This window comes from Simochromis diagramma, unplaced genomic scaffold (assembly GCF_900408965.1).
Source record: "Simochromis diagramma unplaced genomic scaffold, fSimDia1.1 OVJJ01000585.1, whole genome shotgun sequence".
Lineage (NCBI taxonomy): Eukaryota > Metazoa > Chordata > Actinopteri > Cichliformes > Cichlidae > Simochromis > Simochromis diagramma.
In genome coordinates, this window is record NW_024387398.1 from 3,130,535 (window position 1) to 3,155,675 (window position 25,141).

The 25,141-nt window shown below is 39.8% G+C and overlaps 1 protein-coding gene across 3 annotated transcripts in view; it reads right to left on the reverse strand.

Annotated features, from left to right (window-relative positions):
• The window catches only part of slit3 (slit homolog 3 (Drosophila)), a 236,253-nt gene that overhangs the window by 87,580 nt on the left and 123,532 nt on the right, over nucleotides 1–25,141 (reverse strand). For all 3 annotated transcript variants that reach the window (XR_005693007.1, XR_005693008.1, XM_040010459.1), the window contains exons 5-6: nucleotides 18,043–18,114; nucleotides 4,322–4,393 (exon numbers count right to left, since the gene is read on the reverse strand). Coding sequence is in view for 1 of the 3 variants with exons in the window: in XM_040010459.1 (XP_039866393.1) it covers nucleotides 4,322–4,393; nucleotides 18,043–18,114 (144 nt within the window). In the remaining 2 variants the exon portion in view is untranslated. The remainder of the gene's footprint in view (nucleotides 1–4,321; nucleotides 4,394–18,042; nucleotides 18,115–25,141) is intronic.

A 25,141-nucleotide genomic window follows, 5' to 3' on the forward strand; every position in this document is an offset into this window, starting at 1 on the left:
CCCATCACTCCTTTTCATTTCCAGAGAACAATTATAACAAGATTAATGAAACTAACAAACTCAAATCCATTTAGCCAGACACCCAAATATTCAGCTTTGACGAGTCAAAGCAGCTCCTGTGAAACATATTAAGCTCAGATAAAGCCTAGTCTACCAAGAAACATTGGCTAATTAAAAATGACTAGATTAATTAAAGTGGAGATTCATTAGTGCCACAGAGGATGAGAGAGAGAGAGAGAGAGAGATCCACTTCTTTCAATTAGCATGATGCGCGCACACACAAATTACTAAAACACACACACATATCTATTTTCCTGCAACCTATGTACTTTCTTATATCTTATGGTTGGTTTATGTGGAAAACATACATTATTATTGTAATATTAAATTCCTACGGAAAGTAATGACTGTATTTTATATTTATTACACCAATAATTCATATGCAAGCATTTTGGACAGCTGTGGCTCAGGCGGGTTGGTGGTTTGATCCTCAGCTCCTCCAGCCTGCCATTTTCACCCCCAATGCATCCATCAGTGTGTGTGTGTGTGAGAGATAAAAACGCTTAGGTGTTAAAACAAAGTGCTTGTGTCAGTATGTGTGAGGCTTGTAGTAGAAAGCGCTTGGGCTGCTCAATTAGCGTAGAAGAGCGTTATATAGTAAAATATCTGCCCATTTACCATTTTTACCATTTTTGCAGCACAAAGATACCCAAAGATAATTTAAAAAGTGCTTCAAAGGGAATACCTATATTCAAGCGTAGTCTCCGAATGTTTGGATTTATCCAAATGTCACACATTGAAAACAGCGGGGATAATGAAATTTGTAAGAGGAAAAACTAAGTAAAGCTAGAACTAACTCTCCACCTAAAGAAAAGAGTAAAAAATATCTGGCACTAGAAGTATCACATATAAGCTGGACAAGGACGCCAACAACCCATCAGCCTTGAGTGTTTCATCTGTCGAGAAAAGTTGGCTAATGCTAACATAGTGTCAAGCAAGTCGAAGCGGCACTTGGAAACCAAACAGCCCTTCCGAGGGAAATTTGGCCCAGTTCAGAAGATTTCTGGATGGGAACCAGAGGCATCAATTTAGTGGATCAAACAAATTGAAAGTGCGACTCAAGCAAGCTGAGAGTCATTTATTGCAAAGAACAGAGAAAAAGCCTCACATGTAAAAGCAAAAGAGTTATTGCATAAACATGAAGGTGTAATGTTACGTGCAGATGCCAGAAATATACAAGAATGCCTATATCTAAGCGTAATATCAAAATAACTCATAACGGCAGTGAAGTAGAGGCTAGTTGGCGCAAATATGAATACCGGTGGTTGAGCAGGTAAAGAAAAATATAGAAAACTGCTGACCAAGTGGATCGCAGATGCTACTCCAACTAGGACTTTATTAAAGTATAAAAATATGTTTTCTTTATAATTTCGATCTATCTTCTTGACTGACTAATACCCTATAACACGTAAAATATTATTTGCAATTTCCCAGAGATCAAGATGACATTTTCAAATTGTCAAGTCCCCAGGCTGGAGATATTTCTGCTTGACAAACAACCTAACCTCTGTTTGATGGATAAACGAATGTGTGATAGAAACACTGCACTAAACTTTAATCTAAACCTAATCATCCTAACCTCAGTGCTGCTCAGCCATTTGAACAGCCGATGGCTTAAAACTTAAACCGATCCTTGAAAAGACAAAAGCACAAGAAGATACTCACACAGACGCACATAGGTGTGAACAATCAAAAATACATACACCTACCTGATGGTGCAGTCACATGACCTCCAGTCACCGTTATCTCTATCATCCATTTTGTACTACGATCACGGACTCAACCCCAAGAACTGAACAGATGGGACTGCGTCTGTGTTTGTGTGCGCGCGGATATGTGTGAATACGCATGCATCTGTTTGTGTGGCGAATGCGTGTGTTTGTCTGTGCGTGTGCGTTAAGATGCTTGAAATGAAGATCAGTCCAGCAGCAGAATTGCTTACTGTCATTCATGCCCTTTGCACATGAACACAAACACTTCAACGCACACAGACACACGCGCGCACACACACACACACCTGCCTTTATTAAAACGTCACATTCAGTGAATATACTGTGTGCTGTCATGCTGTCTGCTGTGAATGGAACGGCTGCGTATTTACAGTGAATTGTAAATCCTGCCGAGCACTCAGCTGTCAGAGTCTTATGAATTGCTAATATGTTGTATCTCGCACTGCCGATCCCCCTCTATCTGGCCCCTATCACTTTCATTGTGCGCTGAGCAAAAGTGAGGCCAGGGAATGAAAAAAAAATCTAACTTATAAAAGGAAATAAAACGTGGAGATAAAGGATACGATGGCTTTAATGAAAACCTACAATACTGACATGAAGTATCATTTATAATGAACACGTGCATTGATTTTATTACTTATAGTAGTGGTGATTACATTTTATTTTGATTTGGATGAGGACTACACTGCCACACACTGAACCATTTACCACAGTATCCTCTGCTCTATTTAATCATTTATGTGAGCACATTAGCAGCACCAGACTGCACCAAGAACAATCACACCTACTTCAGCAGGATACTAATCAAGATGTGTCTGATACTGCTGGGAATCTCTCTGAGCTTTTGCATCACATACCTGCTTTCTGCTGTATATCATCTTTATGCATATTGAATTTGATCACATTTTTGACCCCACAATTCTTAAATGGGCCATTTAAAGTGAAAAATACACTGCAGACAAAGGTGGAATCAGCATTACGGAGAAAATTCCTTTAAAAATCTAAATTCTGCCAACTTCCCAGGCTTCTTTGGCTTCTCATCCTTATCACAGAAGATGTATACTTGGTAGCTTTGCCCTTAATAGTCTCTCTGTGAATATTATTCCTGATATAGTAGACATTTATGTGACAATGAGACTTTATCTCAGACTTTCAAGCTGATGACTATAATACCTAATTATTGTCAGAATGTGTTGGAAACCCTAAAAACCATAAGAAAAATCACATTCTTGTCTTGTTCTTTTCCAACATTTAACTCAACTGGGAAACCAAACAATTTCTAGTAGTTCTAAGAATTTGCCGGCATATTTTCCAAGTCATATGTAGCCAAAGATGGACAGACAGGTTGGAAAAAGTGGAATCACCCCACTTTTCTCTCTTCTTTTTGCCTGTTTTTTTAGGCTAATCTTTCTTTCACTTTGCCTGTGCCTGATTTCCTATATGATTATTCCTCATTAAGATAATCAAAAACAGTACCACTAACCTTATCAGCTATCATCAATGCCACCATCACAGAACAAACTTATTTTCAGCTGCTTTTTCCTAATATCAGGATCTGACACTATAACCTTTATATTCTTTATTTTAGCACAAAATATAGGGAACAGAGGAAAAAAATAATAACCTGATTCTGTACTAACGGTAAAGCCTTGCAACAGACACACATAGAAACCCATTCATGCACAATTACATGCATTTGTACACACATACAGGTGAGGAAAAAGTAGACACCCTTTTACTAATATAGCTTTCGTTGCACAGTGGCCGGTCACACCTCTGAGTATAGTGACAAATGAGGAGCTCTGGAAATGTAGACAGATCAGACGCACACAATTTCTCCTCACACACTTGCGCAAACACACACATACAGACTCAATAACTCACACAGCTGGAAGCAAACACGTAAGAACATTAATGTATCCCCATATACAGGAGGAATCACCCACATATGCTAACACACATGGAGCGCAGAAATGCAGAGCACAGCAGGTGGCAGATACAATGTTTCCCATCCCATTGTTTGTGGTTGTATTTGGGTGTGTATCAGTTTAATGTGAGTCAGTGACTACACAATTTCAGGCTGATGAACAGGTAGGTTTCATCTTTGCAAGCAATGCGTACAAGTACTTATACAGCCACCTCTGCAGTCATTCAAGGATATAACTGAGGATAATTCACACGCAGAAGCATTTAAGAAACTGTGATCTTTAAACAAAATCATCTTCAAGTTACAGCTTTTCTTATACTAAAGACACAAAGCAGACATAGAAAAGTACATGAAGGGGAAAGAGGGACGATACAGAACTGAGAGGGAAGTGTATTCCTTTTAAATGAAAGGGAAAAAAAGGAAAGGGCGAGGAAACTGAATAAGACATAAAGCAAAGCTTATAATGAGAAGAGGAGAGTGCAGGACATATCCTTGTTTCACAGACAAAACATGAAAAGGGGAAGAGAGGAGAAGAGGAAACTGATGAGAGAAGGAGGAGGCAAAGGAGGAGAGAGATGGAGGACCAGGGTTTTTCTCTACTTACAGAATCTCCAGATCGCGCAGCGCTCGGAAAGCTCCATCTTCGATGCAGCTGATGTGGTTGCTGTCCAGTTGCCTGCACCGCACACACAAACACACACACACACACACACACACACAGACACACACACACAGATGAGACAGAGATGGGAGAGAGTCAGGCGCAAGTCTGCAAGGTCCGCTCAGCTGGGGGAGGGACTAACAAAAGATGGGTTGCTTGAACGAGAGTGTGTGCATGTGGATATGTGTGTAAGGTGATACCCAAGTAGTGGGCTTAAGGTAGCAGGTAGGAGACACCGGAGTTAACTCTCTCTCTCGCACATGCACTCACTCACACACACTCTAGGAATATCAAGTCCAGATGATAGCACGAAAGCTAAGGTTAAGTCTCTCACCTCAGTGCTGATATGGCCAGCCCTAAGGAGAAGAGGAGAGGAAAAGGAGAGCGCGAGAGAAGAGACCGGTGCGCTGAAGTGGCCTGCCTGGCATCAGCCTATCACCTCCTTCCCCTGCCGCACGCCCAGCGCACACTGGCCACCGGGAGAGAGAGGGGCGAGAGAGATAGGCACAATAAAGAAGAGAGCGAGCGAGCCATTGCTACTAAAGCCCACCCTGCTTGTCTGTTCTGTAAATATTAATTGCATCTCTCCTCTCCCATCCTCCTCCTCTCCCTCCCCCCATGTCCTCTTTTATTCTTTTTTCCTCTCTCTATAGTGAAAGAGGGAGTAATTTCATTACATTAGGCCAGCCAATCCATTAAGGGCCTTTTACCGGCTCTGTCACTGAAACAATTTCATTAAAAGGAAAGCCTCCGTAAATCAACCTACAGTCACGACTCTGCCTCTTGTTCCCATTCTCCTTCCTTCCTCCCTCTCTCTCACTAACTCCTCCATTTCCAGGCTTGCTCAACGACTTGCTTGCTGGACTACCAGATGCACCCTGTACCCCACTGCCATCCATCCTTTGCTTTTACTTTAATTTGCTCGGCTCTAGGTATTCAGCTCCCCTCCCCACCAACATCATCCACCCCTCATGAACCCAGCAACCCTGAAAAGTCCACTTCCTCCCTTCCTTCCTTACTTCCTTCCATTCCTCCAACCCATTCATCCCTCTGTCCCTCCTACCTCATCTTCTTCATCTACAGGAGAGTATGGATGGACTGCAGATGAAAATACACAAAGGGCAGACATTTAGAAGTGTCCTCATGTCCCTTGTAAGTGGCATTTAACCTATTACACACACAGACACACTCAGACAGGTGGACACAGGTAGATTAATAGAGTAAACACAGCACAGAAAGATTAAAATACATACAAACTGACAGAAACACTATGAAACTATTTATTGTCTGCTCTTGAGCCACTACAACTGTGGGGCAACCGTGGCTCAGGGGGTTGGGAAGCGCATCTGTAACCGGAAGGTCGCCGGTTTGATTCCCGGGCTCTCTGTACTGGTCGTTGTGTCCTTGGGCAAGACACTTTACCCTACCGCCTGCTGGTGTTGGCCAGAGGGGCCGATGGCGCGATATGGCAGCCTCGCTTCTGTCAGTCTGCCCCAGGGCAGCTGTGGCTACAACTGTAGCTGCCTCCACCAGTGTGTGAATGTGAGAGTGAATGAATAGTGGCATTGTAAAGCGCTTTGGGTGCCTTGAAAAGCGCTATATAAATCCAATCCATTATTATGACTACACCTTAATCTTTTGTCTTCTTCTCTTCCCCCAATCTCCCTTCCGCTGGATTCCTCCATTGCTAATCACTTTTTCTTTGACTTCGACCGTCTTATATTCGTTTCTCTCCTCTTGTTTTGGATCAGTCTTCTCCACTTTTCATCTCTCCCAATTCACAATCCATGTTTTTCTCTCATCTTGTCTTTTATTCCCCCTTCACTTTTTCCCTTTCGCTCTTCATCTACCCATCTCTAATCAATTTCGTCTCCCTGTTTTCTTTCATCAAGCTTTTTAATTTATTTTTTTCCCTTCTGTGTTTGCCTTGGTGTCTTCTTGGCACACTGCAACACCCGTTAAATCAGTCATGTCAGCTTTTAACCCCGAGGAAGGTGCATCCCAAAAAGGCAGCTGTAGTTTTCTCTCTTTCTGTAGGGCAGCAGAAATCACATCAGAATTTCATTTTTGTTTGTTTTTGTATATACATGTCCACAGTGCAAGTCTGTGTAAAAGATCTTAGAGACATATAAGTCCTCGGAGTATCTGAAAATTGTATTCACTACAGTGCACCACAGGTACACCTCAATATTCTGTATGTCCGCTTATCAACAACAGGCAGCTGGCCAGAGAAGGGCCCAGATGCACCATCTTCAGGCAAGATAAATGTACAAACTAAATGTTTTAGAGCACATAGCAGTACTAGAGAGTCATTATCTTATCACAGCTCTTTATACAAGAACATGCAAAGCAAACTCAGAAATATTTCTATTGAGACAAGGCTTCAGCAAAGCTACCATATAAAGTTCACTGTAATTTTTCATTGCTTGATCATTATACTCTCTGAGGCGGCGCTGACATGTGCAGCAGGGTCACAGAAATGAGTTCACGGCACAGTGTAGTAAAACGTATTCTTCAAGCTTCTACCTGGTATTGACCAGCTACTAGTGGTTAACAATTGGCATGGTTTTGATTTGGAGTAAATAGAGAAAATATCAAACCAATCCATACCCACAGGCCAGGTTTGGATCACAGCATAATTATTTTCAACCCTCCAAAGACTTCCATAGAGTGATGAGATGCCTGGATTTTCTTTGAAGCAATGCAATCATATCTTAAAGGTGATTTAGTGTTAAGTTCTAGCTCCTAGCCATTGTGGCACTTCATTAACTGAGCACAATCTGTAAAGATTGGACAGGATCAACAATATGGAGCACTAAACAATGATGCTATATGAAAGCGTACATAAAAGAATAGTCTGGGTTTGTGCTCTTGTCATAAGTCATGTCTTGAAGCTATTTTTTTTTTCTTTGTTGCCCACTTGTTGGATGAGAGCCGCGAGTGTAAGCATCTGTTAAATGACTGAGTCTAAAATATAGTGAGTCTGGGGATCATCAGCATATGGTTGTGCCATGTTTTCTGCTTTATGTAATTAAAAGGCATGTATTTTGGGGGGAAGGAAGAATGGCGCACAGTCTAAACAGCCATATGGAGATGCATGGCACCGCTAAAGTTGGCTAGTTATTACAGGCTTTTTATTCACGGCACTGTTCTTTTAATGTCGAGGAATAAAGTGTAGAGACAGACAACCAACAACAAATTAGGGTCTTTGTCATTCTATTCATACATCAAAATCTATGTGTGAAGAATGGCAACTCATGTGGTGTCTGAAGGGACTTTCCATCCCACACCTGCTGTTCTAGCCTGGGCTCCTGTAACTTAACAAAGGATACCAGTTATATTAAGCTATAGCTTAATTTAACTGGTATCATTTGTTTATATTTTACAAATAATGTAAAATATAAAAAAAATGAAGATAATTTGGAGCCTAGGTGAATCAGCCAATATTGTTGTCTTGTTAGCCTGACATCACAGTACAGGGGTCCAGTTCAGCCTTCACCTTAAAGTGCAAATATGTCTAGCTGCTAAACGTCATCTTTCCAAAGCTACCTTTTCATTTACACTGGCAAATGAAAAGAATACCCATGAAACATTTCGTAAAAACACTTCACTTCTAAATGTAACAGTTCTTGGTTGCTGGTTAAATTTTAAGCTGTTAGTTTGCTTTCAGCCCAAAGAGAGTGCTAATTCTACAGTCTAGAAGAGGGGTGTCAAACTCTAGGCCTCGAGGGCCGGTGTCCTGGAGTTCGACACCTGTGGTCTAGAATAACACAAATAAATGTTGTGTAAGGATCTGGGCTAGTGGAACTTTAAATCAACCTTGGTGGAAACTTTAACTATAGATTATGTGCTTTGTTTAATTTTTGCAAAACCTAAAAGCAATAAAAGGGTGGGCAACTCCAGGCCAGGATTCAAATGGCTAAATGACCTCAACATGTCTTGAAGTTCTCCAGAGGCCTGGTAATGAACTAATCATTTGATTCAGGTGTGTTGACCCAGGGTGAGATCTAAAACCTGCAGGACATCGGCCCTTGAGTTGGCCTAGAGTTGGACAACCCTTGGCTTACTCAGTTATTCTAATTGCAAAATTAATCAAAGATTTGTATTCTTGCACTTGACCTCTTCTATGACAGAATTAAAGACAAGTCCAGAAATCTATGGAATAAAAGAAAAGTTGTTATTATCTTCAGTAGATTTTCCATGCAAGAAGAAAACATACTTTTCTGAGCCTTCAGACTGTCTCAAAGAGATATAAAAATTAGTTTAATGATTGTATATTCTGAGTATCAAAACAGTATTTACAGTATTTCTAACCCTCAATCTTAACCAAATACTTCCCTAATAATTAGTTTTGGTTGCCCTAAATTTCACCAAACCTGTTGGCTTAATCCTCAACTTTTCCCACCATCCCCCTTCCTCCAAATTCTTCTCCTATCTTTTGCCATCCTGGCCTTCATCACCCCGTCCACTTGGGCAAAATACCCACATTTTGGAAAAGCAAATGTGTTTAGTACAACAAAGCATTTATCCATGATTCTGCTTGCTGGACTGGACAGGACATGTTACTTAGAGAAATTGTGTTCCTTGCCCTTCAAGGAATTAACTTTTATCTGGCATTGACCTGAGCTGTATGTTAGGCTACTCCCCATGTCATATTAATCACTTTTACATTGGAAATGACAGTTAACCACAATTTGGTTTGCATTTTCAGGTAGTGTCAATCTTACGGTCGTCTTTGGTGTCTTGAATTGAATACCCAGTGGCTACACTAGAAGCCAAAAAAGTAAGTAAGTAAATAGATACATACATAAAATGGCTCACAAGCATTATGGGTAGGGGATTCTCATCCCTTAATAGAGCTGACAAAGACTCTTAGACACTTGCTGAAATATCTTCAGACATTTCTCTTTTTGATTACTTTTTCAATCATATCACTGCTCTCCTCCAGAAACTTTACGACTCTGCTTTTCCGCAAAACGGAGAAAAGATACTTGTTTCTACACTGGCAGCTGCATTTGAGCTTCCATCTTCGGCCACAAAAAACAATTTCATCATCTATAATGTAATTGGATTCCTCTGACAGCTTTTTACACCAAGCACCTTGATTAATGGTGACATGATTGGTATCAGTCCGGGGTAAGGGCAAGTTTGCGTATCCATGTGCGCGCTCTATATCTGTACCATTGTGTTGTCTTCTGAAACCCCGTGTGTTCCAGTCATGGATGTTTGTTACAGGAGATAGAACAGGGGTCCAAAATTTAATTTCCTTCCATATAATTAGTTAGTGTGTTTAATCATGTCTATCATAAGGCCTATTGGCAGACTGATTCAAAGCTTCCCTCTGCTACCATCTGGAGCAGAGGTAAGCACACATGGACATACACGGACATGCTGTCTCTGCATGAAATCATCAGTGAGCAACCACTACTACCTGAGTAATTAATAAAAGGATGGAAGATAGGAAGGAAGGAGGACCATAACTGTGTTTTCACCCCATGAATTTTAAGAAATAATGAGTCATCAAAACTTTAAATTATTGGCAATCAAAAACTTCAAACATTTGTTGTCTTTGTTGGTAAAGTAAGTAGACAATGAATAGTGATGGACACGAATAGCAGGCAATGGAAAAAATAGATTAATTTGTTATTGCTTTCTATTATAAGACACTTTAAACAATCACTTTGAGTGTTCTGAGGTTTCACTGGTTGATCTGTAAGTATATACATGGCACGATCTACCAATAAGGTTTTCGTATATACTCCCAAGTGTTGCTGGAATTTTGACTACTGGTTCCTGCATCTATTTTTCCTCCCTCATTAAGTGTTTGAAAAAGGAATGATTGCACTTCTTAAAAGCTTTCATCCATCCATTTTCCTAACTGCTTGCCCAATCAAAGGGTATGGACAGGGGCAAGAGGCATTTCATCGCAGCACTAACGCAGACAATCATTCACTAAGGAAACTAAGGATTACATTTACTTTTAGTTACCTTTCTCTGACTCGCAGGGACTTCATATAGATTAGGCTGTGTATCGGAAACACCTGTAGGTGAACAAAAATCTAATTTAAAATGGAGAAAAAAAGCTATTTTAGAGGAGTGTGTGTTTGTAACGACTAACAGTTGGTTATTAGGTTGGTTGGACTTATAGTCGGTCACATAGGTACCAACGCTGGTGGACATCTTTTGAAACAGGTAATTAAAAGCCTTTTGTATCATTTAAAGTGAATGATATTTGCATTTAATGTCCATTTAGATTTGAACAATTCAGGGTAGGATTTGACTTGCTAATGATAAGTCTGCTTTTAGTAATGTTCAAGGGTACAGGAATAAATTATGGTTTTATTGTCCAGCTTTTTCCACAAAAAGATGCAATCAAGGACATCAACGAGCTTCCATTAAAGTTTCTCTTTATTATTATTATTATTATTATTGTTGTTGTTGCTGCTGCATACTAATATAGATTAACTGAATATAAAATAAAATTAGCTTGAAGTGCATTTTATGACAGAGTTCCAGTAAAAAAGAAAAAAAATATTCCGGAAAGCCAGAAATCTAATTTCTTGATGTATTTTAAAACTGATCGTACTTTACTGTGTTTCCTTGTATGTGATTTTAGGTCAATTTACCATCAAAACTAAATTACAAATCCTATCATTAAAATGAAAAAAAGGACTTTTAGGTGAATGCAGTCTAGCCATGTAAATCCTTTTGCATTCAGACAAAACAATTGACATTTTCTACCTCATCCCTCCATCAACCTACTGTCTCTGCTGATCATGACCTTTAATGAATTAGCCACATCCTGCCATTTAAGGACATGTGTAGTGGGGGCTGGGTTCAAGCCAAGAATCATGGGAATCTGAGTAAACCCTGTCAGAAAGCTGGCTGTCGTGTCTCCATCCTACTTTCTCTTGCGGCACTTTGATTTAAGGACGCTTTCAAAGGGAAGACCATTATTAGTCTTTTTTTTGTATATTTTCATGCTTGGCTCCAGCTGTCCATTGTTGGATGTGGTAAACAAGTTGAAAGTAAACATCTGCACTGGCGGAGACACACTATGCTACTGGTGTGTGTGCACATGCACGTAAACGACACAATGTTCTCACCTCTCTCCAAGGCAGTGTAGTCATAATTCAAACAAACGGCTATCTTGCACTGCATTGTGGGTAGGGAAGCATGAAGCATGGAGATGTTTTACAGGGGAAAAAAACAAAGGAGGCCATGAAAGGACTCCTTTGTTTTTATTCTTACACTGAAATACTGTATACTTTTGTATTTTGCTGAAAAATGGCATATTCTACTCTCTGAATACATTCTTCCAAAGCACCTGGTGGTACTATGAATGTGTAGACAGTGAGCATAGGTGGACCCAGCGGGTAAAACGAATTAAATTTTATCACAATAAAAAAACGGGTAGGATAGTGAGAAAGCAGGCAGATGGAAAACAAGGTACAATATGAGGACTTGATGGCTGCAAAAGATAAAGAGGCATGTCTGTGTGGGCACTGAGGTGTAATGTCAGGGCATATGAAACAGCTGTATTTTATCTGATGGTCTATGTGTCTTTGTAATCTAAACCAGCGGTCCCCAACCCCCGGGCCTCGGACCGGTACCGGTCCGTGAGTCGTTTGGTACCGGGCCGCGAGAGTTGAGGCTCAGGTGTGAAATGTATAGTTTTCAGGGTTTTTATCGGTTTTCAGCGTTATTTTGTTATCGTTTTTATCGTTAACTCGGTTTTCCTGGGTCTTGTCACGTGTGTTATGAATAAATCTTCTTTTTTTTGGTACCGGTACTAGTTTTATTTTGTTGTATTTATCCGCGACACCTTAAAGGCCGATCCGTGAAAATAATGTCGGGCATAAACGGGTCCGTGGCGCAAAAAAGGTTGGGGACCACTGATCTAAACTACAGCGAAATGCCTCCCAACAAAAGTAGCGCACATACACACTAAATGTATACAGAACATAGTTAATAAGCATTACAGTAGCTGATTGTACATATGAAGGCGCAAATGTTCAGTGCCAAAGATGCTCTTGAACAGGTTAACATGACAAGAATTCATTTAAACAAAATCTTTAGATATGATAGTATATTACTACATACAAACCCAGGACACAATACACAAATTTTGACACAGTGTTCAGATGTGTCCAAACTTGAAAAATACCGTTATCATTTCTAGTTTGACTGACAGGTAGGATTTAAGGGAATGACAAGACTCTCTGTCAGCACAAAGTATAGGAGCGATCACACATATACACTCAAACGTCTATACACAGAGGTCTAGCACAGAGCCTGTCTCCTTAGGTTAGCGTAAGACTGTAGTAATCACATTTGCCAGGTTCTTGGCTGTTTCAGCAAATCAGTCATGTGATAGTGGGGTCGAAAGGGCTGTTGTGTCTATGTGTGCATGGTATACGTGCCTGTGTATGTGTGTGTTGTGCCTGTATGTAAAGGAAACAGTTCAATAAATGACAATGCTATGGTTGCCACTGGGCCGCTTGAAAGAGAAGAACCAGAAGAGAAAGATAGAGACCCTACCCTCTGAGAAACAGAGTGAGACAAAAAAGATGGGAAGACATGGACTGAGATTGAAAGAGGCAGAGGATAGGGTGAGAGCCAGGGAGAGCTGGCTACATAGTGAGAGGGGGAGAGAGAGACATGAGAAAATCAATGCTGTGTCCACCAGGGACAGAATGTCATGAAGGTTTTTTTACTCCGTGGTATAATGGAGGGCTGCAGCCTTTTACTGCAGGAGTCACCTTGTCTAATGGAGGGAGGGATGGAAGGATAGAAGGGAGAGTAGAGAGGGAAACACTGTAAAAGAGGGAGGGAGGGAATTTAGGGAGGTGACTAATTGGAATAAGTTGGAGACTGAAAACTTTTGGAGAAAGCGAAGAGGATAGAATGACGATGGGAAGCGCTGCAGCTGAAGAGTAGAATAAATGAACATAAAGAATGATAGAGAAAAGAGAAAAAGGATAGAAAGATAGAGAAAAGGGGAAAATTATGAGAGGGGGAGAAGGAAGTCGTGGACTGAGCATAAAAGAGGTGGCAGCGATGGGAGGATAAACTAGAGAAAGAAAGATTAAAAAACAGGGGGGAGGAGGAGGTGTTATAAGATGTCAAAAAAAAGGAGACGGAAGAAATGAATGATCCTGGCACAGCTGAGTCGGCCGTAAGTTTGACTGAAGAAGAAGAATAAAAAAAGGATTCACCTTGTAGCTCAAAGCTATTTAGTTAAAAACATTTTAAAAGGGGCTGACGCAATTTATAATCCATTGTGATTTATGTGACATTATAGCTTTGGTAGAAAATGAAGCTCCAAATGTAAACGGAGCATGTACGGCTTCTCTATTTTCAAAGTCTGGAAACTGGAAATATTGGATTGCAACTGTGCATGTTGCTCCAGTGGGACAGACTGTGGCTATACTGGGGAGCACTCAGGTGCACGTGTGAGATGCCAGGAAAGAGCTTTCCCCCTTTTCAGCACATCTTTGGTGGATTTGAAGTCCGGCTTAAAAACATTAATATAAAAATGGAGGTCACAGCTAAGGGATGATAGTCTAGGAGTTGTTTTCTTTCTGCCACTGATCTTCAAATGGTTGTGAAATCCTTGAGTGAGTCTAAGGTGAAAGAGGTAAGGTGGTGTGTAACGTTTAGCTTGGATTGAGAAGCGAGAGTGGATTAGATGATCACAGGCCAACCTGAACTCAAAGGTTTGGAGCTAAGCCATGGGAACTGACACTTGCTCACTTACATGCTCACACACACACACACACACACACTGCAGAGTACAGAGTATAGACAGTTTCAGGCCCATTTAACTTAAGAGTAATAAGCTCCTGTGGACTTTGGCGGCCACATTGAACTTACATCACACTTGGGAGAGGAAACTAAGCAGAGGAGCACATTTGCCTGTAGCCTAACTTTGAATTACCGATCTATGGCAAGATGCATATTAATCAACTCACAGATTGCCCACTGAAAGAGTACAAAAAGCGCATAACTTAGATCTTAATTGACGGATACGCGCATTCACATTTTAGGATGACAGATTCATATTTGGTCTGTTATACAGAAAAAAATTCCAACACTTGTAATTCTCTCTGCTGTCCAAGCCTCACTAACTTGTGATTTTACTCATGGGTTGAAATGCTTTGATGAATATAACAGCCCACAACTATACATTCATTTGACATACAAAACCCTCATGTGAAAAGGACAGCTAAAGCGATAGCTGAAGGTAAATGTTTGAATGTCGATTATCAGCACTTGTTAATGATCTAATGAAACAGCATGTTTATGGTTAAGAAAACAGTTTCACCAGTAAGGTTCATTTAGTAGCTGTTTTAGGGTGTTTGATAATGTTTTCATCTGTAATTGTCCTATTAATGTTCATCTTGTCTCAGTTGAGTTAAAACAGAACTTCAAAGTTCATTCGCGAAATTTCAGCAGCAGTGGAGAAAATAAATCTCACTTCAAGGTCCATTTAGCAGCTGTTGTGGGGCTTTAGAGCCCATAATACGCCCGTCATCAGATGAATGAAATGAAATAATTGAACCACGTGGTGATGTGTTTTCACTTATCTTCATTAGCGGCAGTTCAGAGGATATATATGAGAGATACAACTGGCGAGCAATCAAATATGATCCACCTTTGCATCACCGAAGCGATTATGGTTCATTACTTTCAAGTTAAAATCTGTTTCGGAAACATTTGCATCTTTTTCATTTATCCACTTTACCTGCACTATTTACACAAGTGAAATATGCAGAGAAAACATGTGGTTATTTAGATTTAATTCTTTCCATCTCATTAGCCCCAGGAATACACTTTTCCTTGCCTGTCAGTCAGCATCTATGGTAGCGAAATAAGAATCGCCAAAGAATGGCTTTTTATCTTTTCATATCTTGTAGTTATTATGTGTTGCTATGTGTTTCCGTCTCTTCCTCTCTTCATCTCCTCTGTCATGTCAGATGTGTGATGAAACATGGCAGCAAACTTCAATTTACACAGAGAAGATTTGTTGGCCTAATCTAATGATTTCCACAGCAACATCAACTTTTATTGTCGCCTGTTTTTCATAAAGCTGAAGTGTCCTGCAGAACCAAATTTCTATTTTTTTTCTATCTAATGTTTTCCTGAATCCTTTCACATTTAGAACATTTCCACAAGAGCCTGTCTGGTAGTTTAGAGGCGCCATTGATCAGCTATTATTGATGGGAAGCATTGATTGGGAAGCGTATTGATCTCACTATTGGTGATTAGGAGATCGTGAATATTTGACAGGGGGATATTGAGCATTTGATTTGAGGACAAAACCTTTGTGGACAGGAAGAGTGGTAAGGGAGACAAGCTGATTTAACAGTAAGAAAAGAAGGGATATGGGACCAGGCAAGAAAAAAAAGAGAATGAAGGAGAGAGGAAGGGCAGCAGAGAAGCAGGTTGTAGCAGGTGTACGGAGTAGGAGGTACAAGTTTCTGATTCTGTTTCAAATATAAAAACCACATACGTAGAATGTAATGCTTTGGACTGCATTTCTCAACATAAAATTGCAAAGAAATTGGGGATTTAAAGCTAAGGTAAATATTATTATTGTAAGAAATCTCTGTACTAGGGCTGCCACAAACGATTTTTTTGATAGTCGACTAGTCACCGATTATTTTTGCGATTAGTCGACTAATCAGATCATCATCCATTGGACGTAAAACGTACAGCTTATTGCACCAGCATGCATCTGCTCTTATATAACTATCATTAGCTTACAGCTTTAAGTGTTTAAGGTATGCGCTAACTAAAAATAAAGACAAGATGATAGTTTATTCAACTTTAATGAAATCTGCAGATTGTTTCGGTGAAGTTTAATAAACTCCTTGCTATCTAAAATATAACGGGACACCGGAGTATATTCTCCAGCATCTCACACTTCTGATAATCAGCTGTCTGCTTGACGTTTATTCAGCTGTGTAAAAACTATAACTTTAATCTCAGCCAAACCGATTTACTCAGGAACAAATAAAATACTAAAAAAAGCCAAACAATAACATTTTTAAGTTATCTAAGTGACTTATATATATTTAACTCGAGTAGTGAAAGACGGCGGTGGGTTTGAAAACGATTTGCCGGGAGTCCGGTGTTCTCACGGCGCTAGTGAGCCTTGCCCCCGGCTAGCTATCGAGCTAGTGGGTAACAGACGTCTCCGAAAACGTCGGAGCGCTTTTGAAAGTATGTGGTGTCTTGATAAACTGAGCAGATATTTGAGGTTTACACAGCTACATTCTCACCTGAAAATATGTTAAACTTTTATTTTGTGACTCAGAAAGAATAATAAGAGTAATATTAAAACTAACTAGCTGCCGCCATTGTTGGAAACTGAGCCGGGCTGCGCTATGAATTCTGGGACACAGTTTCTTCTTCTTCGGGGTTTAACGGCAGCTGGCATCCTTGTACATGCAGTGCTGCCATCTTCTGTTTCAGTCCGTTATTACACTCTTAAATCCTACTACTTATTCCTGCGTCTTTTGGGATCTTACAAAGCTTCAAACGACTCGTCGACTATTAAATCAGTCGTCGACGTAATCGTGACTAGTTGACTAATCGTGGCAGCCCTACTCTGTACACAAGGGAAAGTGTGAAAACCAATACAGAACAGGTGTACCCTGGGACCCTCGATTGGCAATTTACTCAAAACAGACTTGATTCTATAGTGAAACTAAATGCAGACTTCTAAAAACTACTGTCAGGGAATTCAGTGTGTTGATGCATCACCAAGTTTAAACTCTTGCTGAAGAGGAGATATGGAAGCTTCATCAACAAGGCTAAAGCGGAGGGGAAATCTGGCCTTTTATCAGCCCACAGTTTAGCCTGCATCCCTGATAGAGTGACAGGCCATTACACAAGGCATGGATGACTGGCACATCTGTGCCAAACGAAACTATACACTGTTTTTACAGTAATAAAAACACACATGCATATGACATAATTTACAGAAAAGCCATTGCTTATATCCGCAAGACATTGCCAAAGATAGAGTGCACAAGTGGCCTGCCTATCGTCCTGAGATGTCATCTTTAGAAACATTTAAAAGATTACAAACTGAAAAATATGAAAAAGGAGATCCTAAAAGGTGAAGCAGCTAAAATTCTATCAAGCACTTAGTCTTTCCAGTTATCAAAGAGTTAAAGGAGGTGATGAACCATCCTTAAGGAATAACTATTTTTAATTATTAGCTCTTTTAAATAGGAATGGCATTGTTTTATTGTAGCTATGCAGTAAAATTCAAACACCATACGCATCTTCATTATAGTACAAGTGATTTAAAAAGAAATCCATTCATGCAGCTTACTGGATTTAACTTAAACTCATCTGATGCTAGCATATAGTAAACACAAACAATCTGTTATATGAACTATGAACATCCTGTTTTTATTAAAGTTGTATTTTGTTCACATTTAATGAAGTTGAATATATAAACACAGGAGCAATTAAATGGATGAAGTCTAAATGTGATTTTGTGCTTCATGATTGTGTAACAATCCCAGAGAAAATGCAAAAATGTTTAGGCATTTATGAACATTTCCGGATGCAGTAATATACGATACACATGTGATAGGTAGTGGAGAGGAGAAGATGAAAAAGAGAATTATAATAATTGTGCTTACAGGTTCTTGACACCGGTGATCCCTCTGAAAGCCTTTCTTGGAACTGCCTGAATCTGGTTTTCACTGAGGTCTCTGCAGAGAGGGAAGAGGAAGACAAGAGGATGAGAGACAGACAGGGAGAACGGGAGAAAGAGAGAGAGAGAGTGACCGAAGAAGTGGCATTAGTTGAGGTATACACTTAAGATAGGAGTCAAATGATAAACAAAGCCACAACCATTTGATCTAACGCACATACAGCTACACACACACTCACACACACACAGACACACACACACACCCAATTACAGAACAAAGGCACAGAAGGAGAAAGAGATGGAGAGAGAGGGGAAGAGTGAGAGAAAGGATGATATGACATTTATGATCAGTGGAACAATTTGGTCCAAAGAGCTTCAAAGACAAAAGGAACTATAAGAAATATGGCTGGCACGAGTCCATCTGCTGCCTTGAAGAATGTGTGTGTGTGTGTGTGTGTGTGTGTGTGTGTGTGTGTGTGTGTGTGTGTGTGTGTGTGTGTGTGTGTGTGTGTGTGTGTGAGATTAATGGAGAGGCAATGCAAGGAAAGAATGAGAAACTATGAAGAGAGAATCAGAGTAAAAGACGCGTGTGTTGCATCTGTGTGTTTCACATGTTTTTAATGTAGAACTTTTTTCTTTCTTTTTTCTCCTTTACTGGAGCCCTCCAACAGCGCCTCATTGCTCTGGCATTAAAATGAAGCAATCATATTTTTTCTGAGAAACACAAGAACACACACACACATTTTATTACCGTCATTAAGCGATTTATTTATTTTTTCTCCCCTTTAAGGATTTCCATCTTCCTCATTCTCTCAACACACAGTGAACATGGGATTACATGCAACACCCTCGGTTTCTTTTCTCTTCCTGCTCAATAGAGCCAAATGATTTTTGACATGACTCAGCGGCCTTAAATCTATTAGTTTTGTTTGCGGGGAAGAAGAAGGCCTGGCAGGTAATCAGACTCCAGAAAGCACAGCGTGATTACAGGGAGAAATGGAAAGGTATGAAATATCGCACGGCTGATCGCCTTATATTGCTGCGAGCTAGGCCTGCGTTGAACAATCATACTATACTACACAAAGCCAATCAGCACATTAATACATGGCTGTGTATTTTAGATAGTCGACATACACTTAGAAAATCACAACAAAGCAGCACAAAAGAGCAGCACAACTCTGGACCTTTATGTTTGATTTAGACATAAATACATGCGTACAGATACGTACTCAGCATGTGACAAACACATTCATAATGTTTTCTTGTCACACAATTAAGGAACACTGCTTCGTACTTGTCAGTTTTCACACAGACAATAAAACACGTGTGCCCACACACACACGCACATCTTGAAATATGCCACGCTCACATACATGCCGTATATGCTTAAGCTATCTAATTTACACTCACACTTGCATTCATGTAGCCTACACAGGAAGAAAATTGGCTGTGCATTATTCCAGAGCCAATCAACTTTTATTAGTGCCGTGAATGTTAATTGGCGAGCCGTGCTCAGAAAACAGAAAACTCATTTCCTCAAACTAACAAGGTTTCATCGTTTTGGATGTTTCCCTTTCAGCCTTGTGTTTTCTGGCTCATTCCTTTTGTTTGACAAGAGATGAGTGTTCCCTGTTTTGTCTCTGCAGGCCTTGATGGGAAAAGTATGTGCCTGGCATTGTGTAGTTTTTAGGCAAAGAAAATGTGTGCTTTTATGTGCAATTTTGCTCAGCACTTGTGGTAACAAAGAGCAGGGGGGGGGAAACGGCACACATTTGACAGGCAGGAATGGTATTATGATATTTTAATGTGCAGCACAGCCAGAAAATATTCCTTATGTTTACACTTCTTGTTTTGAAGGTTTTGACACTTTTTGGGTATAGCCATGTTTTGTTTTTTTCCCTTTTTACTGAAAAGAGATTTTCTTCTTCTTTTGCGTCTTTGGTGTTCCCATACTGACATTGACAGAGCAAATAGGAAGCAGAATGCAAAGCTGTTATCAGTCTTGCTTTGTATTGCACATTCACATTCTCTATCATTCTCTAGTATCTATCACTCTCTCCATCCATCTACCTATCTAACAATATCCATAAATCTATCTTGTTTATCTCTTTAATTTGCATCTCTCTCATATGGCCCTGCGCTCTGTGGACTGCTGACAAACAGAGCAAAGAATAAAAACAAAAAGAAAGCAGGAGAATGAGAACAAGATAAAGGAGGAAAAGGCATTAAAAAGTCATATATCAGAGGAGTTCCATGGCTAATAAATCTTTTATCGTTTTGTTTACCCACCATGATATTTATTTGTTATTTCTTCTAACAGAAGGAAAACCATCCAAGTCAAATAAAACCTATTATGAGAGTGTGTGTCTCTCTGCCGGCCTTTATGACTCCAGCTGAGTGACTGACACCAGCTCCAGCAGTGCACGGTTTAGGCCCAAATAATAAAACTCATATGTGACAAGACCGTGAATGAAGTTTTCATTATATGGATGAGTTCTGGTCATCTGTTTGTGAAAATTATTTTAGGGGTCGCTTTTTTTTATTATTATTTTTTGTTAACTAGCCATGCTGCATCACTGCTTTGGTGACATTTTGTGAATTGAAAATAAAAGACGGACACCTCATCAACATTTTATTGGAGAGAAGAAAAATACGACGTTTTATGTTAGCAAGTAAATCAGGATTCAGTGTGTGATGTGCAAATTTTAACGGGATTTTACACTGCTCAGAATTGACATATTCAGATATTTAAGAATGAAATATTCAAATTGACAGTTCTTGCTGAGACACATTGTGTAGTTTGTTGTGAACACAATGACGTAACAAACTTCACAATGTATGTCAGTCAGTGGAAACCATCGATCCTTTGAGGGCTGGATTCAAACTAAAATTCAAAGTTAAAAAACATGAAATCAAAGTCTGCGCCAACTTGTGTTAATGCGGCTCTTTGGTGTGTGCGACCCTCCAACGTGATTTCTCCAGACCATCACTGACCCATTGCCAAACTGGTCACGGTAGATGATCTTGCAAGCAGCACAGAGAAGAAGAAATTCCAATCCAGAATCTCAAATTGGGGGTTCTGTCATTATAAATATGCTGGGTTTCAAATTCTTACTGTTCTGATATTGGCAGGCAGTGATGAACAATATGATTTTAGCAACCACAAAGCTATTCAAGCGGTAACAAAACGTGAACTGTGTGTTGCATGGCTAAGATATGCTGTGGTTGGACAAACTGAAATCTGATAATAGGCTTGATCACTGGCATGACTGGCAAAAAAAACCCAAGCAAGCAAATGCTTTGATTGACAGTATAATGTAATTTAGGGAATAATTCAAAGCTTAATTGTGAAAATGTGTTATTTAAAATAAAGTTAACACATTAGAAAAAATCTGCAACACTGAAAACAAAAGCAAAAAATATAACGATAGTCATCAGATTGGAATTATAATGTTTCAAGACCTGGACAGAGCAGAGGAATTCAACAGTAAAAAATTAAATATACGTCAATATTTCTAAATGACACCCCCCCCCCCCCCCACCCCCCCACCCCCCCACACACACACACACACACACACACACACACCCAGCAGATTTCACCAACAGGTCTCTAGTATTATTCCTTGCGGTGGGAATAAATGAGAGTATAGGAAACACGATGAAGAAGTAATTCACACAGCTTATTAATGAACTGACACTATGCTGAAATACTGATAATACAATCGTACACACAAACTGACGCCACAATTCAGTGAATAAACATAATTTTTGCTATTACCTTTTAAATGAGGTTTTGTATTTGCTGGTAGCACAGATATTGTGATGATCATAGACGATCATCTCGGAGTGTAAGTGCTGCAGCATTGCATTACATTTACATACTATTTTTTTAACCTTTAAAAAGACTAAATAAAAGTATTAAATAACTTAACAAAACTAATGCATTTAAAACCATTCAAATCAATGCAAAATCTACTTAAAATCAAGCATTCACATCGGACCCCAATAACCTATAGTAAGACACCTAGTTTAAAAAGAAAGAAAAAAGAGTTCTGCAGTAATAAAGCAGATGCCGCTTTCTGCCATTTCACACAGCTTATACTGAGAGTTATTAAAAATTACCCATAATGCATTCCTAAAATCTGAAGCCATTCACGATCCACAGCTCTGTTATGCCATCATGTAGACGGTTGTCCTCTCATCTCTGTGTGAGTCATACCTGCCAACCTTTGAGTAGAGCATGGCTATGATCAACAGAAGATTGGCCTATGACCCTTGAAAAGGACACTCACTGATTGGCCAGCTACAAAGGCACAAACTCACAAAGCCCAAGCATATAGTGGCCTCATTTGGAAAGTGGAATGGTTTGGACAACATTTAAATTATTGGATTTAGCCTCTTTTTTTGGTCCTCCTCCAATACCACAGCATTTGAGGCAGAGAGCGATTAGTCTCCTAAGAATTCTATTAAAGAGACGGATGGCTGTTTGAATTATGCATCAGTTTCATTAAGATGACAAATTCTGTAAATTATATCAGTGATACTGATTATGAAAACAACTGCATATCTTTGAGAAAGAGAAGGATTTGAAGAACTGGATAGAGATAAGACAAACAATACAAAGTTCACCAAAGTTCACGCATGTTGACTTTCGTATCTGTGGGTGCAGATGCGTGGCGAAGTAGACTACAAAGAAAGAAAACAAAAGAACAACAACAAAGGGCATCAGCAGAAGAAACAGTCGTCCATTATCCATTCTGTGTTTGCTATGGCGCTTGACGTACTGTATAATTGATAGAATTTTGACCAAATGTTTCCAGACCTCCTTTCTTTCACTACACAGACCCCCCACTCTCAGTTAGCAGTTTCCAGCCAAGACCTCCCCTCTCTGGGCATGGTGACTCTCTGTGGCCCCTCAAAGTCTGGAGGGATTGAGAATGACACCAAGATCCTCCTGGGGTAGAAGTGTGAGTGTGTGTGCATGCGCGCGCGTGTGTGTATGCTCCAAGCCATCACCTCCTCCATATTAAGTTCCATTATTCATGTGAGAAGAAACACTCACCAGGTCACCCTTTACCACTTCGGATATTACTCTTAACCCTTTGATGCACACAGAGAACCACACACACACACACAATAGTCTACATTACTGGCATTAACAACAGCATTTCCATCTTTTGTTCCCATACACAAAAATCAAAAAGTGTTCTTTTTCTTGAGCTATTTCCCCTGCATTGCTCTGTGTAACAGAAGTCACCAGATATTAGATGGATCCACCCTCAGGCTCGTCCAGATATGAGTGAGGGCCACTCAGCCCTGAACTATTGACCTATAACATGGGAGTAGAAGCAGACTTGTTTGATTTCATGTGGCTTTGTGTCAGATGGCATCACAGGAGGTCTTAGTTAGACAGAGATGACAAGAAGGGCAGCAAAGGTGTGTGTCTGTGTGTCAGCTAGAATTTGTGAGCCCCTGTGTGAATGAAACAGCAGGCACGTGAGAGTGGATGGGCAACAATGTATATGCATCTGTGTGTGTCTTTTATTAAAAGATGAAGGAGTGTAGCGGACAAAAAGAAAGAGGACTGACCCTTGGCTTGGCTCCAGGGGACGGATGAAAAAGAGACGGGGGAAGAATAGGTGGAAAATTGAGGGAGAGGAAGAAAAGGAGAGAGTAGAAAGACAGAAGTGGCACGATTTATTTTTTGAAACCTGAGACTTTCAATGGTTAGCGCAAGCCTCTTCGCTTCTCCCTTTGCTTCTTCCTCTTCTCTCACTTTCTTTTTCACCTCTTCCAGCTATATCACTTTCTCTCTCTCCTTTTCTCTCCCTTGGGGGCTGTAACTGCATTTAATATTGTTCCATAAAGAGAGTAATAAATATCGACTGCTGGCTAGCTCATATTCCCCTTGTTTTTTAAGGCACTCTACTCTAGGGTAAGACCAAAGTCATGCAGCAGGTATTCCAGTGCTTACCGTGTTTACTGCACATGTGATTTAATATCGTATCCCATCTGTAAACATTTGAATTACTAAGGTGTCCTTTATACCATTTAACTTAGTCACAGTTCATATATGTTAAGGTTTCGATGCCACAGATTGTGAGCTAGAAAGTTCAACCATATTCCCGTGGCTGCAAAAAAAATGTTTAAATTCATATTATAATGTTAAATGATCAGTATTTGTTTTTATTTTATGTCACACTGTGTATATTTATATAGCTTCAGCCTGTATATATGATATTCTCAACACTGACGTATTGGGTGAGGTTAAAAGCTTCTGTTTTTGTACGCTGGGAGAACTTGCTGGCTATAAGCACTGCATATTGGCAGTGCCACAAACATATATCTGGGTGCATTCAAAACTGGACTTAAGCCTTCCCATTATAACCACGGTCTTCAAGTCGCGGCTGCCAAGTGGCTTTAGTTGAATGATTCTGACTTGCAGCAACAAACAGGGGAGATATATTATTCAACGCGTTGGCAGTGTGTTGCAGACAGCAGGACTGCAGCATGGGAATGCATGGTGGAGGTTTTATTTTTTTCATATTTTGAAATCTTAAAATAAACCAAAAGGAATTTTCTCATCGTCAAGCTGTGTAATTCATGTCGTATGGAAAATGATTATGGTGAACGACATTAAATTATCTGTTTTCATTTTTTCAAAGTTTGCACGTTTTTGCTTCGTTCTTTGTATTCATATTCCTTCTTCCTCGCACTTTACACTGATATGACAGTTGTATTGCTTGTCTTGTCCAGCTCCTGGCAAGAGATGTATGAAGTACACTTTCCAAAATGCAGAATTATCCATAGTGTACATTTCTTCTAGATTGCAAGTGTTCCCTGAAAGCCTTGTATTTACATAATAGAATAAATGTCAGTTTTAGGCAACTGGGAAATGCTGCTGCAAAGATAAATAAAACTACTTCCCATCAGACACATATGACCGTAAAATCTATCTTCAGCATTCTGGCATCTTATAAATGGACAGCACTAAATGGTTTTTCGTTCCATCCCTCCCTCCTTTTTGCCTTTCTCCTTCCATTCTTTGTAATTCTTCATCAGTCTTTTGACTCGGTGCCCTTGCT